Below are 18,514 nucleotides of genomic sequence, written 5' to 3' on the forward strand. Positions count from 1 at the left end.
AAATGTGACATGCTAAAAAAAAGTTACATGCTAACAAGTGTGACATGCTAACAAGTGTGACATGCTAACAAATGTGACTTGCTAACAGAAGTGAAATGCTAGCAAATGTGACATGCTAACAAATGTGACATGCTAACAAATGTGACATGCTAACAAATGTGAAATGCTAACAGAAGTGAAATGCTACGAAATGTGACATGCTAACAAAAGTGAAATGCTAACAAAATAAGCACAAATATATCAAAATGAAACATTTTTGAAGGAGATCATCCTGAAGCAAGCGACAGACATTGCAGAGGCGCTCTACAGCGTTCCTCGGAACCACAACCAGATCCCGTCGCTTGGAAACTCAGGTTCGCACGGCATGATGGGAGTTAACTCCTTCAGTGGCCAGCTGGCAATCACCGTCTCTGACACAAGTCCAGGTCCTGAAAGCTTGTCATCACGAGAAGGACGTTTCATGACAATGTGGTCTTCCTGCAGTCGGGTACAGTCGCAACACCAGCAGTGTGTCACCCAGAGGATACGCCCCCAGCTCCACCTCCCAGCCCAGTAACTATGGCAACAACAACAGCTACGGCAACGCTTCCATGGCAAACCTCGGCGTGACGTCTTCGCCAAACTTCCTCAACGCATCGTCTGCCAGCTCACCCTACGGCAGTAAGTATAATCACGCTCAGGTGCGAGAGTGGATGTGAGTTTGACCAGAACCAACCTTAGTCTTACTCTGAAGTGATTCTATTTAGACCTTAAGTTCCAACCCTAGTCTTACTTTAATAATATTTTACTTAGACTTAAGACCCAAACCCTAGTCTTACTTTAAACCTTTTCTACTTAGGTCTTAGGTCCCAAACTTAGTCTTACCTTAAACTTTGTCCACTAAGACCTAAGGTTCCAACACTAGTCTTACTTTATAACTATTTTATTTAGATCTTAGGTTTCAACCCGAGTCTTGCTTTAAACCTTTTCTACTTAGGTCTTAGGTCCCACACTTAGTCTTACCTTAAACTTTGTCCACTAAGACCTAAGGTTCCAACCCTAGTCTTACTTTATAACTATTCTATTTAGATCTTAGGTCCCAACCCGAATCTTGCTTTAAAACTAATCTACTTAGACCTCAGGTTCCAACCCTAGTCTTGCTTTGAACCTTTTCTACTTAGGTCTTAGGTCCCAAACTTAGTCTTACCTTAAACTTTGTCCACTAAGACCTAAGGTTCCAACCCTAGTCTTACTTTATAACTATTCTATTTAGATCTTAGGTCCCAACCCGAATCTTGCTTTAAAACTAATCTACTTAGACCTCAGGTTCCAACCCTAGTCTTGCTTTGAACCTTTTCTACTTAGGTCTTAGGTCCCAAACTTAGTCTTACCTTAAACTTTGTCCACTAAGACCTAAGGTTCCAACCCTAGTCTTACTTTATAACTATTCTATTTAGATCTTAGGTCCCAACCCGAGTCTTGCTTTAAACCTTTTCTACTTAGGTCTTAGGTCCCAGACTTAGTCTTACCTTAAACTTTGTCCACTAAGACCTAAGGTTCCAACCCTAGTCTTACTTTATAACTATTCTATTTAGATCAACCCGAGTCTTGCTTTAAAACTAATCTACTTCGACCGCAGGTTCTAACTATAGTCTTACTTTAAACCGGTCCTACTTAGACCTCAGTTTCTAATCCTAGTTTTACTTTAAACCTTTTCTACTTAGGTCTTAGGTCCCAACCTTAGTCTTATTATAAACTTTGTCCACTAAGACCTAAGGTTCCAACCTTAGTCTTACTTTAAAATTATTCTACTTAGACCTTAAGTTCCAAACCTATTCTTACTTTAAACCTTTTCTTCTTTGGTCCCAACTTTAGTCAAACTTTAAACTTTGTCCACTAAAACCTAAGGTTCCAACCCTAATTTTACTTTAAAACTATTCTATTTATAATAATAATAATAATAATGGATTAGATTTATATAGCGTTTGATCTTAGGTCCCAAACCGAGTCTTGCTTTAAAACTAATCTACTTCGACCGCAGGTTCTAACTATAGTCTTACTTTAAACCGCTCCTACTTAGACCTCAGGTTGTAATCCTAGTTTTACTTTAAACCTTTTCTTCTTAGGTCCCAACCTTAGTCTTATTATAAACTTTGTCCACTAAGACCTAAGGTTCCAACCTTAGTCTTACTTTAAAATTATTCTACTTAGACCTTAAGTTCCAACCCTAGTCTTACTTTAAACCTTTTCTTCTTTGGTCCCAACTTTAGTCGAACTTTAAACTTTGTCCACTAAAACCTAAGGTTCCAACCCTAATTTTACTTTAAAACTATTCTATTTATAATAATAGTAATAATGGATTAGATTTATATAGCGTTTGATCTTAGGTCCCAAACCGAGTCTTGCTTTATAACTAATCTAATTAGACCTCAGGTTCTAACCCTAGTCTTACTTTAAACATTTTGTACTTAGGTCCTAGGTCCCAACCTTAGTCTTACTTTAAACTTTGTCCACTAAGACCTAAGATTCCAACCCTAGTCTTACTTTAAACCGCTCCTACTTAGACCTCAGGTTCCAACTCTAGTCTTATTTTAAACCTTTTCTTTTAGCACGTCACGAATGAACAACCTCCACTAACTTTGATTCAAGCACAAGAAGTTCATGTTTAAAAAAACTTTATTGTTGGCTTCATTTCAATGTTGTGGTGTCTAATGATGATGTTGTCAAAGTAAAAGTTATTTCCTGTCTCAGTTGTTGCGTCCAGTCCCACAATGGCGGGGTCCAACTGTAGCTCCTCCCACAGCACCTTTCCTTTCTCTACCGCCGTGAAACAGAAGAGCGCCTTTGCTCCCGTGATCAGACCCGCAACACCCCCTCTCCCTCCTCGGTCCTGCTCCACCAACAGTGGTCTGCAAGGTGATCCCCCACACACAAACATGCACACGCTCGCGTACACACACACACACACACACACACACACACACACACACGCGACCATATATACAGTAAACATACATGACCGTATATACAAACCCCAAAACCAGTGAAGTTGGCAGATTGCGTAAATGGTAAATAAAAACAGAATACAATGATTTGCAAATCCTTTTCAACTTATATTCAATTGAATAGACTGCAAAGACAAGATATGTAATGTTCCAACTGGAAAACCTTGTTATTTTTTGCAAAGATTAGCTCATTTGGAAATTGATGCCTGCAACATGTTTCAAAAAAGCTGGCACAAGTGGCAAAAAAGACTGATAAAGTTAAGAATGCTCATCAAGCACATATTTGGAACATCCCACAGGTGAACAGGCTAATTGGGAACAGGTGGGTGCCATGATTGGGTATAAAAGCAGCTTCCATGAAATGCTCAGTCATTCACAAACAAGGATGGGGCGAGGGTCACCACTTTGTCAACAAATGCGTGAGCAAATTGTTTAACAACATTTCTCAACCAGCTATTGCAAGGAATTTAGGGATTTCACCATGTACGGTCCGTAATATCATCAAAAAGTTCAGAGAATCTGGAGAAATCACTGTATGTAAGTGATGATATTACAGACCTTGGATCCCTCAGGCAGTACTGCATCAAAAAGCGACACCAGTGTGTTAAGGATATCACCACATGGGATCAGAAACACTTCAGAAAACCACTGTCAGTAACTACAGTTTGTCGCTAAATCTGTAAGTGCAAGTTAAAACTCTACTACGAGCTTGTACGTGAGGTGAGAAGCTCCTGCTAGATCTAGTCGGTCTCACTTCAACCCACAGTTAGGGCTCTGGAACCAGTCTTCTCGAGAGGAGCTGGACTCTCGTCCACCCTAGAATTCCCAGAAGTGAGAGGCGACGGGCAGGGGTGGCTATACTTGTTACCCCGCGGCTCAGAGCCTGTATGTTGGAGTTTAACCCGGTAGAAAAGAGGGTAGCTTCCCTCCACCTTTGAGTGGGGGGACAGGTCCTGACTGTTGTTTGTGCTTACGCATCAAACGGCAGTTCAGAGAACCCTCCCTTTTTTGGAGTTCCGAGAGGGAGTACTGGAGAGTGCTCTGTCTGGTGATTTCCTTGTTCTACTGGGGGACTTCAACGCTCACGTTGGCAACGACAGTGAGACCTGGAGAGGCGTGATTGGGAGCCTTCTACTTCTCAACCTTCCTGTTAAGGTCTATTCAGGTGTACTGGAGAGGAGGGTGTGCCGGATAGTCCAACTTTGGATTCTGAAGGAGCAGTGTGGTTTTCGTCCTGGTCGTGGAACTGTGGACCAGCTCTATGCTCTTGGCAGGGTCCTTGGGGGTTCCCCAACCAGTCTACATGTGTTTTGTGGACTTGGAGAAGGCGTTCGATCGTGTCCCTTGGGAAGTCCTGTGGAGAATTCTCAGAGATTTTGGGGTATCGGGTCGCTGTATGATCAGTGTCAGAGTTTTGGTCCACAGTAAGTCAGACCCCTTTCCAGTAAGGGTTGGACTCCCCCAGTGTTACCTTTTGTCACAGGTTCTGTTTACAACTTTTATTGGAGAGAATTTATAGGTGCAGTCAGGGCGTTGATGGGATCCGGTTTGGTGGCTGCAGGATTACGTCTCTGCTTTTTGCGGATGATGTGGTCCTGATGGCTTCATCTGATCAGGATCTTCAGCTCTCACTGAATCGGTACTAAGTGTGAAGCAATTGGGATGAAAATCAGCACTTCCAAGTCCTAGTCCATGGCTCTCGCCCAAAAAAGGGTTGGAGTCCCATTTCCGGGTTGGAGAGGAGACCCTGTCCCAAGTGGAGAAGTTTAAGTACCTCGGGGTCTTGTTAACGAGTGAGGAAAGAACGTATCGATGTAGCGACTGCAGTGATGCGGACCTGCATTGGTCCGTCGTGGTGAAGAAGGAGCTAAGCCGAAAGGCAAAGTGCTCAATTTACCTGTCGATCTACGTCCCCATCCTCACCTATGGTCATGATCTTTGGGTTGTGACCGAAAGGACAAGATCACGGGTACAAGCGGCCAAAATGAGTTTCCTCCGTCAGGTGGTGAGGCTCTCCCTTAGAGATAGGGTGAGAAGCTCTGTCATTCGGGAGGAGCTCAAAGTAAAGCCACTTCTCCTCCACATGGAGAGGAACCAGATGAGGTGTTTTGGGCATTTGGTCAAACACCTCCCTGGGCCCGTCTGACCGGTAGAATACCACGGAGAAACCCAGGAAACGTTGGAAAGATTGCCTCTCAGCTCCCAAAGCTGGTTGAAGTAGTTGGGGAGAGGGAAGTCTGGGCTTCCGTGCTTAGGTGTGTTGCTTCTCGGGTGTAAAAACCTGTTCATCGTGTCAACATTTTCTTACTGTTGTGTGACTATGGACAGGTGTGTTGCTTCTTGAATAAAGACCTGTTCATCGTGTCAACATTTTCTTACTGTTGTGTGACTATGGACAGGTGTGTTACGTCTTGAGTCCTGTTCATCGTGTCAACATTTTCTTACTGTTGTGTGACTATGGACAGGTGTGTTACTTCTTGAGTAAAGACCTGTTCATCGTGTCAACATTTTCTTACTGCTGTGCGACTATGGACAGGTGTGTTGCTTCTTGAGTAAAGACCTGTTCATTGTGTCAACATTTTCTTACTGTTGTGTGACAATGGACAGGTGTGTTACTTCTTGAGTAAAGACCTGTTCATTGTGTCAACATTTTCTTACTGTTGTGTGACTATGGACAGGTGTGTTGCTTCTCGGGTGTAAAAACCTGTTCATTGTGTCAACATTTTCTTACTGTTGTGTGACTATGGACAGGTGTGTTACTTCTTGAGTAAAGACCTGTTCATTGTGTCAACATTTTCTTACTGTTGTGTGACTATGGACAGGTGTGTTACTTCTTGAGTAAAGACCTGTTCATTGTGTCAACATTTTCTTACTGTTGTGTGACTATGGACAGGTGTGTTACTTCTTGAGTAAAGAGACCTGTTCATCGTGTCAACATTTTCTTACTGTTGTGTGACAATGGACAGGTGTGTTACTTCTTGAGTAAAAACCTGTTCATCGTGTCAACATTTTCTTGCTGTTGTGTGACTATGGACAGGTGTGTTGCTTCTTGAGTAAAGACCTGTTCATTGTGTCAACATTTTCTTACTGTTGTGTGACTATGGACAGGTGTGTTACTTCTTGAGTAAAGACCTGTTCATTGTGTCAACATTTTCTTACTGTTGTGTGACTATGGACAGGTGTGTTGCTTCTCGGGTGTAAAAACCTGTTCATTGTGTCAACATTTTCTTACTGTTGTGTGACTATGGACAGGTGTGTTACTTCTTGAGTAAAGACCTGTTCATTGTGTCAACATTTTCTTACTGTTGTGTGACTATGGACAGGGGTGTTACTTCTTGAGTAAAGACCTGTTCATTGTGTCAACATTTTCTTACTGTTGTGTGACTATGGACAGGTGTGTTACTTCTTGAGTAAAGAGACCTGTTCATGGTGTCAACATTTTCTTACTGTTGTGTGACAATGGACAGGTGTGTTACTTCTTGAGTAAAAACCTGTTCATCGTGTCAACATTTTCTTGCTGTTGTGTGACTATGGACAGGTGTGTTGCTTCTTGAGTAAAGACCTGTTCATTGTGTCAACATTTTCTTACTGTTGTGTGACTATGGACAGGTGTGTTACTTCTTGAGTAAAGACCTGTTCATTGTGTCAACATTTTCTTACTGTTGTGTGACTATGGACAGGTGTGTTACTTCTTGAGTCCTGTTCATTGTGTCAACATTTTCTTACGGTTATGTGACTATGGACAGGTGTGTTACTTCTTGAGTAAAAACCTGTTCATCGTGTCAACATTTTCTTGCTGTTGTGTGACTATGGACAGGTGTGTTGCTTCTTGAATAAAGACCTGTTCATTGTGTCAACATTTTCTTACTGTTGTGTGACTATGGACAGGTGTGTTACTTCTTGAGTAAAGACCTGTTCATAGTGTCAACATTTTCTTACTGTTGTGTGACTATGGACAGGTGTGTTGCTTCTTGAGTAAAGACCTGTTTATTGTGTCAACATGTTCTTACTGTTGTGTGACTATGGACAGGTGTGTTACTTCTTGAGTCCTGTTCATTGTGTCAACATTTTCTTACTGTTGTGTGACTATGGACAGGTGTGTTGCTTCTTGAGTAAAGACCTGTTCATCGTGTCAACATTTTCTTACTGTTGTGTGACTATGGACAGGTGTGTTACTTCTTGAGTAAAGAACTGTTCATCGTGTCAACATTTTCTTACTGTTGTGTGACTATGGACAGGTGTGTTACTTCTTGAGTCCTGTTCATCGTGTCAACATTTTCTTAATGTTGTGTGACTATGGACAGGTGTGTTACTTCTTAAGTAAAGACCTGTTCATTGTGTCAACATGATCTTACTGTTGTGTGACTATGGACAGGTGTGTTACTTCTTGAGTAAAGACCTGTTCATCGTGTCAACATTTTCTTACTGTTGTGTGACAATGGACAGGTGTGTTACTTCTTGAGGAAAAACCTGTTCATCATGTCAACATTTTCTTGCTGTTGTGTGACTATGGACAGGTGTGTTGCTTCTTGAGTAAAGACCTGTTCATTGTGTCAACATTTGTTGTGTGACTATGGACAGGTGTGTTGCTTCTTGAGTAAAGACCTGTTCATTGTGTCAACATTTTCTTACTGTTGTGTGACTATGGACAGGTGTGTTGCTTCTTGAGTAAAGACCTGTTCATTGTGTCAACATTTGTTGTGTGACTATGGACAGGTGTGTTGCTTCTTGAGTAAAGACCTGTTCATTGTGTCAACATTTTCTTACTGTTGTGTGACTATGGACAGGTGTGTTGCTTCTTGAGTAAAGACCTGTTCATTGTGTCAACATTTTCTTACTGTTGTGTGACTATGGACAGGTGTGTTGCTTCTTGAGTAAAGACCTGTTCATTGTGTCAACATTTTCTTACTGTTGTGTGACTATGGACAGGTGTTACTTCTTGAGTCCTGTTCATTGTGTCAACATTTTCTTACTGTTGTGTGACTATGGACAGGTGTGTTACTTCTTGAGTAAAAACCTGTTCATCGTGTCAACATTTTCTTGCTGTTGTGTGACTATGGACAGGTGTGTTGCTTCTTGAGTAAAGACCTGTTCATCGTGTCAACAATTTCTTACTGTTGTGCGTGAACAACAGTCAAAAGCTATATTGTGAAAACAACAAACTCTTCCTTCTCTGCAGCCATTTCAGGCCTCGTCGTCCCGCCAATGTAGAAAATGGCAAGCACAAAGGAGGCGTGTCTCCAGATGTCTGTGGGCGTGGCTTCAGGCTTCAGCTGACCAATGAGAGCGGTCTAAACATTGAGATGACCACCGCTCATACTTTCTTGATAGACGTCCATAAAACCTTGTCCAATGAAAGTCCCGCCTCTCACAATAAAGCTCCGCCTCTTGCACTTCTTGTAAATGTTTATGTAACTTATTTTCTCACAACACTGTTGTCCAAATCCTTTATATCGATGAACTCCTGTTATGTTGCGTAAATATTCCATTGTGTGTGTGTGTGTGTGTGTGTGTGTGTGTGTGTGTGCGTGTGCGTGCCCATTTGTCAATCAAAGATGAGGTCCAGTCCACTTTGTTGTGCTTTTAATTGTGGAATTGTCATGTTTATTCAAGAATTGTTCCCGCCAAATGTGAAATAAAAATATCAACAATGACGCCAAGTTGGTTTTCCGTCATATAAAATAGATTGAATATTATCTGTGCTTGAAACAAGGTCATTCGTTTCATAACGTTATGATTCACTCAGATCTTCTGCAATTTCTTCTTAAAAAGAAAAAACATGAAGGTTCTTAAAATGTGCGCGATCGTTCCCACCTACATACCTCACTAACGTATTAGCATAGGTACCACCCCATTGCCATATATGGAAAGTACTGAACTCATGAACTAATTAGCATAGGTACCACCCCATTGCCATATATGGAAAGTATTGCACTCAATACATAATTAGCATAGGTACCACCTCACTGCCATATAAGGAAATGTATTTAACTCACTACCTTATTAGCATAGGTACCACCCAATTGCCATATATGGAAAGTATTGACCTCATTATCTAATTAGCATAGGTACCACCCCATTACCAAATATGGAAAGTATTGAACTCATTACCTAATTAGCATAGGCATCAGCCTTATAAATAAATAGATTGAACTCATTACCTAGTTAGCATGTGTTAATAACGCCATTAGGACATAAGTAAATGTTTTGAACCCATTACCTAATTAGCATAGTTACCACATCACTGCCATATACGGAAAAGTATTGAACTCATTACCTAATTAGCATAGGTACCACCTCATTGCCATATATGGAAAGTATTGAACTCATTACCTAATTAGCATAGGTATCAGCCTTATAAATAAATAGATTGAACTCATTACCTAGTTAGCATAGGTACCACCTCACTGCCATATACGGAAAAGTATTGAACTCATTACCTAATTAGCATAGTTACCACCTCACTGCCATATACGGAAAAGTATTGAACTCACTACCTATTTAGCATAGGTACCACCTCATTGCCATATATGGAAAGTACTGAACTCATTACCTGATTAGCATAGGTACCACCCCATTGCCATATATGGAAAGTATTGCACTCATTACATACTAAGCATAGCTACCACCTCACTGCCATATAAGGCAATGTATTTAACTCACTACCTTATTAGCATAAATGCCACCTCGTTGCCATAAATGGAAAGTATTGAACTAATTACATAATTAGCATAGGTACCACCCATATTACCATATAAGGAAATATATTGAAGTTGTTACCTAATTAGCATAGGTACCACCCGACAGCCATACAAGGGAATGTATTGAACTCATTACCTAATTAGCATAGGTACCACCCCACTGCCATATGAGGAAATGTATTAAACTCATTACCTAATTAGCATAGGTACCACCACATTGCCATATAAGGAAATGTATTAAACCTTTTACCTAATTAGCATGGGTTATTAACCACCATTAGCATATAAGGAAATGTATTGAACTCATTACCTAATTAGCATAGGTACCACCTCACTGCCATATAAGGAAATGTATTGAACTCATAACCTAATTAAAATAGGTACCACCCCCATTGCCATTTAAGTAGCGTATTTTTCGGACCATAAGGCGCACTGCCGATGAGCGTGTCTATTCAGGTCTATTTTCACACAAAAGGCACACCGGATTATAAGGCGCATTAAAAGGGTCATAATATGATGATACATCTTTGTTGTAGCGGTGTAGCGTGCGAGGACGGGAGTGTAAGAAGTGTCAAAAGATGGCGCTAACTGTTTTAATGACATTCAGACTTTACTTCAATCAATAACGGAGCAGCATCTCCTCATCCGTGGCTCACTAGTGCAACAACAAAATGTGTCCCGTGACAAACCGTCCGTCCAGACATCTCTAATGACTAAAGTTCTGTGGACGAATAATGTAAACTCACCACACCGGTATGTTTTTAGCATTGACAGATCTAAGTTACAACTTTATGCTACTTTATATTAGAAATGGCAACAGCGGATGATGAATGTCCCATAACAAGAAGATAGAGAAAAAGAAGAAGCTGATCGACTACGGTGTCGGCACGGACTACGAAGGAAAACACGCGCACATTTTCTGGACTTATGCAGATCCCAAATACACAACAACAGGTACCAGATGGTAAGAAAAGTTGGTTTTGCATAATATCACGAAACAAAACACCAGATATGTCTGCTAATAGGTGCCATTTTGGAGTCCTTATACATACAGCATAATAATATGTTGAAGCACAGTACGTCTGACTATGGTAGTTGTAATGCTCCGACAATTCATCAAGCGGTGCGGCTTCTTAACTTCCCAAAGTCCTACTAAAACATTTTGACTGATTTTTGAGCGCTGTGTGTAATGTTCCATATTTTCATTGGAACATTTAAAGTTCTGGTGTTTACTGGCGTCATCTTGCAGTCCACACATATCTCTGGTGTGACTGCCATCTACTGGTCACACTTATCATTACACCATGAAGCCGGTAAGCCCAATCAGAATTATTCCGTACATTAGGCGCACCGGGTTCTAAGGCGCACTGTCGATTTTTGGATAAAAGGAAAGGATTTTAAGTGCGCCTTATAGTCCGAAAAATACGGTATCTACTTGTTAGAATAATTGTATCTAAGTTATGACTTTGTGTTGAAATGAGTTCCCGGCGAGAAGACAAAAGCTGTCTTTGAACCTACCAGGAAGAAGGCTTGTAAAACTCCACTGTGTACGATGGGAAGCAACATGAAGGTGTTCTGTTTCTTTCATGTATTGTAATCAACAGAGAGATATGGTCTTGACCCAAGAACTACAAAAGCGAAGAGGAAGCAGGACCAGACTCCCGTCCAGGCACCGCTTCTTTGAACTGTTTTACGACCTTTGCTGTGAACTGTTCTGTAACCAAAGGCGATGGCTGTTTATGACCCACGTCCCTCAGAAACAGCTGTTGCCATGTAATCAGGGAAACTCCAAATAAAAGAGGTGGCGTACAATATTTCGCCAGAGCGTGTTGAGACACTGTACAAGGGTACAGGCGTCAAATTTTATTCTGTCTCTTTTTAATTCTTTGCTTCATGTCTTGATTAATAGATGTCATCAGTGTTTGAACCTGACACTACTAAAATACTACATTTACCTGTGCATTTGTCACTTTAGGCTCCACATATCTCTGTGTGTGTGTGCGCGTGCGTGCGTGCTAGACAAGTTTCATCAGTATTGTCGTCAATCACATTGGTCTTGTTGCCGTGGCGACACCCCTGCCCCTCAAAGGGCGGCCATGTTTGTTGATTGTACTGAAACAAGACAAACAAAGTAATTATTTGCAAACAAAGCTGATGGCTCAGTGAGCTAACGTGGCTTAACGAGGTCAAACAAGGTGTGTGTGTGTGTGTGTGTGTGTGTGTGTGTGTGTGTGTGTGTGTGTGTGTGTGTGTGTGTGTGTGTGTGTGTGTGTGTGTGCGCGTGCGTGCGTGCGTGCGTGCGTGCGTGCGTGTCTGTGTGTGTGCTTTTGTGTATGAACACAGTTAAATAATGGATGCTTCAGTGCATAACATCACACATACACACATAACATCTCACACACACACACATCCAGTGTAATAATGAATGCACTGATTCATATATTAGGGAAACAAAACAACCACTAAGCCGACGCATGGCCCACCATAGACGGGCAAACTCTTCAGGCCAAGACTCAGCTGTCTACCTAAATGTAGAGATTCTGGACTGGGGGGACGGATGGTACCAAAGAGGAGTGAGGGAAGACATCTATGTCAAGGTTGAAAAACCATCCCTGAACAGAGGAGGTGGTCTGTGACACCACCTGTCTCCAAAGTCCAAATACCTCCATATTGTACTTCACCACCCTCTTTATTAAGCAGTAGAATTGTTGTTTTATTGTTAGTTCTGAAGTCCAAATACCTCCATATGGTACTTCACCACCCTCTTTATTAAGCACTGAAATTGTAGTTTTTATAGTTAGTTTTGAAGTCCAAATAGCTCCATATGGTACTTCACCACCCTCTTTATTAAGCACTGAAATTGTAGTTTTTATAGTTAGTTCTGAAGTCCAAATACCTCCATATGGTACTTCACCACCCTCTTTATTAAGCACTGAAATTGTAGTTTTTATAGTTAGTTCTGAAGTCCAAATACCTCCATATGGTACTTCACCACCCTCTTTATTAAGCACTGAAATTGTAGTTTTTATAGTTAGTTTTGAAGTCCAAATACCTCCATATGGTACTTCACCACCCTCTTTATTAAGCACTGAAATTGTAGTTTTTATAGTTAGTTTTGAAGTCCAAATACCTCCATAATCAATCAACAATACCCCCCCATCCCCCGCTCAGGAAATGAGTCGGGGGGGTGGAGCCCTTGCAGTTGATTTCCTCCCCCGGAAACAGGAAGTTTCTTTCGTTGAGTTTTATCGCACAATACTTAGTCTAATCTTTTTGAATGCTGCACCTGACAATTAAGTATGGGAAAAAGTCCAACTCAAACCAAACTCTCAAACTAAGTATGTATAAAAAGTGAAAACTGACAAAAGAGATTTCAAAGCAGCCCTCAAAGGGATTCAAGGTAACTGCAAACTAAATCAAACTACTGGCATGAAAACTCTTACAACTGTGGCGTGTGCAGGAGGCAGTGACCTTTGACCCTGGCAGGGTCACATGACTCGTCAAGTTACCGTGACGTGTGCTTTGATGAGAAAAGGAAAAGTGTTTTCCCCTCCTGCTGGCAGCCAATCAGAGTTGGGAACGAAAGTGTGTTTAAGTCGGCGATAAAAAAAGCGTTATTATTTTTGCTGTAAAACTTGTCTGTGATGGATGTCGGCTGCACTCTCCACTCCCACTAAGGACGCAAGTCTATTATTTCTTATCATCTTTCTTACATTACAAGGGCTTTTATCAGCACACACTCTGATTGGCTGTCACTCAGCCCCGCCCCTCCCCCATGATGCCATCAGCCTGCTTATATGGGGTGAGGGGGGGGGGGGAGGGCACAGATTGAAGATCTCTGCTGAGATTTCCTTCATGACCAAAGTCCTGCTGAGGATGACTATCATCTGCCTTGACAGGAAGTGCATCATCAACACTTCCTGTTTCACCTTTAGTCTGCTTCTGCCGTGTCTTTAAATCATACGTCTTCAATAATACATAACTTAAATAATACACAAGTTAAGTAATACACATGTTAAATATTACACATGTTAAATAATACACTTGTTAAATAATACACATGTTAAATAATACACATGTTAAATAACACACAAATTATATAATACAAAAGTTAAATAATACACATGTTAAATAATACACATGTTAATACACAAGTTAAATAATACACATAATAAATAATACACATGTTAAATAATACACATATTAAATAGTACACATGTTCAATAATACACATGTTCAATAATACACATGTTCAATAATAGACATGAAATAATACACAAGTTACATAACACAAATGTTAAATAATACACATTAAATAATACACATGTTAAATAATACACATAATAAATAATACACGTGTTAAATAATACACATATCAAATAATACACATGTGAAATAATACACATATTAAAAAATACACATGTGAAATAATACACCTATTAAATAATACACATGTGAAACGATACACATGAAATAATACACATATGTAATACACACGTTAAACATTACACATTAAATAATGCGCATCTTAAATAATACACAAGTTAAATAATACACATATTATATAATACACATGTTAAATAATACACAAGTTGAATAATACACATATTATATTATACACATGTTAAATAATACACATGTTAAATAATACACATATTATATAATACACATGTTAAATAATACACATAATAAATAATACACATGTTAAAATACACCTGTTAAATAATACACAAGTTAAATAATACACATGTTAAATAATACACATGTTAAATAATACACATATTAAATAACACGTTAAATAATACACATATTATATAATACACATGTTAAATAGTACACATCATAAATAATACGCATGTTAAAATACACATTAAATAATACACAAGTTAAATAATACACATACTAAATAATACACAAGTTAAAAAACACACATGTTAAATAATACACATTCTAAATAATACACATGTTAAATAATACACATGTTAAATAATACACATGTTAAATAATACACATGTTAAATAACACACGTTAAATAATACACATGTTCAATAATACACATCTTAAATAATACACACGTTAAAATACACATATTAAATACTACACAAGTTAAATAATACACATATTAAATAACACACTTATTAAATAATAAACATTGTAAATAAAACACATGTTCAATAATACACTTGGTAAATATTACACATTTTAAATAAGACACATATTAAATAATACACATGTTAAATAATACACATATTAAATAATACACAAGTTAAATAATACACTTGTTAAATAATACACAAGATAAATAATACACGTTAAATAATACACATTCTAAATAATACACATTCAGAATAATACACACTTTACATAATACAAATATTAAATAATACACGTATTAAATAATACACAAGTTAAAAAACATTCATATTAAATAATACACATTAAATAATACACAGGTTAAATATTGCACATATTAAATAATACACATGTGAAACAATACACATTTTATATAATACAGACGTTAAATAACATATATATTACATAATATACAAACATTACATAATACACATGTTGAATAATACACAAATTAAAAAACATATGTTAAATAATACACAATAAAAAATACACCAGTACACTCGTTTGTACGTCATGATGACATCTACTCGTTTGTACATCATGATAACTTCTACTGGTTTGTACATCATGATAACTTCTACTGGTTTGTACATCATGATGACATCTACTCGTTTGTACATCATGAGGACATCTACTCGTTTGTACATCATGATGACATCTACTCGTTTGTACATCATGAGGACATCTACTCGTTTGTACATCATGATGATATCTACTGGTTTGTACATCATAATAACTTCTACTCGTTTGTACATCATGATAACTTCTACTGGTTTGTACATCATGATAACTTCTACTGGTTTGTACGTCATGATGACATCTACTCGTTTGTACATCATGATAACTTCTACTGGTTTGTGCATCATGATAACTTCTACTGGTTTGTACATCATAATAACTTCTACTGGTTTGTATTTCATAATAACTTCTACTCATTTGTATTTCATGATAACTTCTACTGGTTTGTACGTCATGATAACTTTCATTTCTCGTTCAGACGTGCTTAAGCAGTTTATTATGGGAATGAAATGAAATGATGAAGTAAAATGTGCTGCACTCTGCTTAAATGAAAAGATGACTGTGGCTGCTGGAGTGAGGCAGTTCATTTGTGCAACAAAGCTGCAGGTGCAATTCCCCCAGGGCACGATGTTGGCTGGGAGATGTGTCGGCATGGCCGTACTGCGGCGGTGGCATGAAATCAAATATGGACGAACACAACGTTCGCCATGGAAATGCCAAATAAATAAACTGTTATGTAAATGTTATTTTGTCACAATCATTTTCTTATTACCCGTCACCACGGCAACGCATAACATTGCTACGCACACACACACACACACACACACACACACACACACACACACACACACACACAAGCAGTCATTTTGAAAAGAAGCACCAAAACAAAATCAAAGACAATAAATGAAAGTTGCCATTAAACTAAGTTAGCATGCAGGAACAAGATTATGATGACTGCTTCTTGTTCTGCCTCCTTCTCCCAGGTACTCTTCCAGGATTGATCAGTCTCAGCCTTGTTGTGGTCTTCCTGCCTTGCCACTGAGAGTAGACCTTGTTGGAGATCTTCTTTAGTCTCCTGTCATGTCTTGTGTGCCACGGACCACTTAGCTAAGTATTCAAGTTCAAGTACCAATGATTGTCACACACACACTAGGTGAGGTGAAATTAGTCCTCTGCATTTGACCCATCCTCTTGTTCACCCCCTGGGAGGTGAGGGGAGCAGTGAGCAGCAGCGGTGGCCACGCCCGGGAATCATTTTTGGTGATTTAACCCCCAATTCCAACCCTTGATGCTGAGTGCCAAGCAGGGAGGTAATGGTTCCCATTTTTATAGTCTTTGGTATGACATACTTGTTTTCTTCTTTTTCATACTTTTTTTTTCCATACTTTTTTTCTTAATTTTCATGCTTTTTTTCTTCTTTTTCATACTTTTTTCTTAATTTTCATGCTTTTTTCTTCTTTTTCATACTTCTTTCTTAATTTTCATACTTTTTCCTTTTTTCATACTTGTTTCTTCATTTCCATGCTTTTTTCTTCTTTTTCATACTTCTTTCTTAATTTTTATACTTTTTTCTTCTTTTTCATACTTTTTTTTAATTTTCATGCTTTCTTCTTCTTTTTCATACTTCTTTTTTATTTTATTTTATTTTTATTTTCCATACTTGCTGTCTTCTTTTTCATACTTGTTTTCTTCTTTTCATACTGTTTTCTCAATGTTCATACTTTTTTCTTCTTTTTCATGCTTTTTTTCTTCTTTTTAATACTTATTTCTTAATTTTCATACTTTTTTCTTCTTTTTAATACTTATTTCTTAATTTTCATACTTTTTTCTTCTTTTTCATACTTATTTCTTAATAATACTTTTTTCTTCTTTTTCATACTTTTTTCTCCTTTTCATACTTCTTTCTCAATTTTCATACTTTTTTCTTCTTTTTCATACTTCTTTCTTTATTTTCATGTTTTATTTTATTTTTCATACTTGTTTTCTTCTTTTTCATACTTGTTTCTTGTTTTTCATAATTGTTTCTTCCTTTTTGTACTTCTTTTTTAATCGTCATACTTTTTTCTTAATTTTCATACTTTTTTTTTCTTTTTCATACTTATTTCTTAATGTTCGTACTTTTTTCTTCTTTTTCATACTTTTTCCTCCTTTTCATACTTCTTTCTCAATTTTCGTACTTTTTTCTTCTTTTTCATACTTCTTTCATTATTTTCATATCTTACTTAATTTTTCATACTTGTTTTCTTCTTTTTCATACTTGTTTCTTGTTTTTCATACTTGTTTCTTGTTTTTCATACTTGTTTCTTCCTTTTTGTACTTCTTTTTTAATTTTCATACTTTTTTCTTGATTTTCATTCTTTTTTTCATACTTTTTTCTCCTTTTTCATACTTCTTTCTTAATTTTCATACTTTTTTTCTTCTTTTTCATGCAGCTGAGATAGGCTCCAGCACTGGATGGATACTTGTTTTCTTCTTAAAATACTTTGTTCTTCTTCTTCACATTTTTTTTCTTTTTCATACTTGTTTTCTTTTTTTCATACTTTGTTTTTCTTCTTCATATTATTATTTTTTTCATACTCGTTTTCTTCTTTTTGATACTTCTTTCTTAATTTTCATATTTTCTTTTCTTTTTCATACTAGTTTTCTCCTTTTTAATACTTTTTTCTTTTTTTCATACTTCATTCTTAATTTTTCATACTTTTTTCATAATTCTTTCTTAATATTGTTGCCATCGGAGGCATTTGTCAGAATGGTGGCCCGGGCACTGAAATTTGTGACTCTCCCGGGAAATTCAAGAGGGTTGGCAAGTTTGCTCGCACGTCTTCCTTGCCGACAAGGTCATTATATTAGGGACAGCAGTAATAGCATTTCCCCTCTTTTAAATCCAACTTGAATGTCGACACAATTGAAGTCACGGTGTTCTTGTTCCCCGGGCCAAAGCACGTCATGGAGGACAAAGACAGAGTGTCTTTTGTTACGTTTGTGACAGAACACAAGCACCTGTGTGAATATTTCATGTTTCAATGTCACCTCTGCGCCCACTAAATGTACCATTTGTCAAAAAATATGCCTCAGTTTGGTTAGTTTGGCCATCCCATTCTCTTCTTTTCTTCTTTGTTGTACTTGTTTCTTCTTTTTCATACTTTGTTCTTCTTCTTCATGTTTTTTTCTTTTTCA

At 38.0% G+C, this 18,514-nt stretch overlaps 1 protein-coding gene across 1 annotated transcript in view; it reads left to right on the plus strand.

Moving 5' to 3' along the window:
* LOC133638817 (transcription factor COE3-like) overlaps window positions 1–8,556 on the plus strand; it is a 26,854-nt gene extending 18,298 nt beyond the window's left edge. Inside the window, exons 13-16 of the mRNA XM_062031793.1 lie at window positions 263–425; window positions 484–660; window positions 2,731–2,895; window positions 8,164–8,556. Coding sequence (XP_061887777.1) covers window positions 263–425; window positions 484–660; window positions 2,731–2,895; window positions 8,164–8,195 — 537 coding nt within the window. The 3' untranslated portion in view covers window positions 8,196–8,556. The remainder of the gene's footprint in view (window positions 1–262; window positions 426–483; window positions 661–2,730; window positions 2,896–8,163) is intronic.
* Window positions 8,557–18,514: the final 9,958 nt, after the last annotated feature.

The sequence above is a fragment of the Entelurus aequoreus genome, linkage group LG21 (assembly GCF_033978785.1).
Source record: "Entelurus aequoreus isolate RoL-2023_Sb linkage group LG21, RoL_Eaeq_v1.1, whole genome shotgun sequence".
Taxonomy (NCBI): Eukaryota; Metazoa; Chordata; class Actinopteri; order Syngnathiformes; family Syngnathidae; genus Entelurus; species Entelurus aequoreus.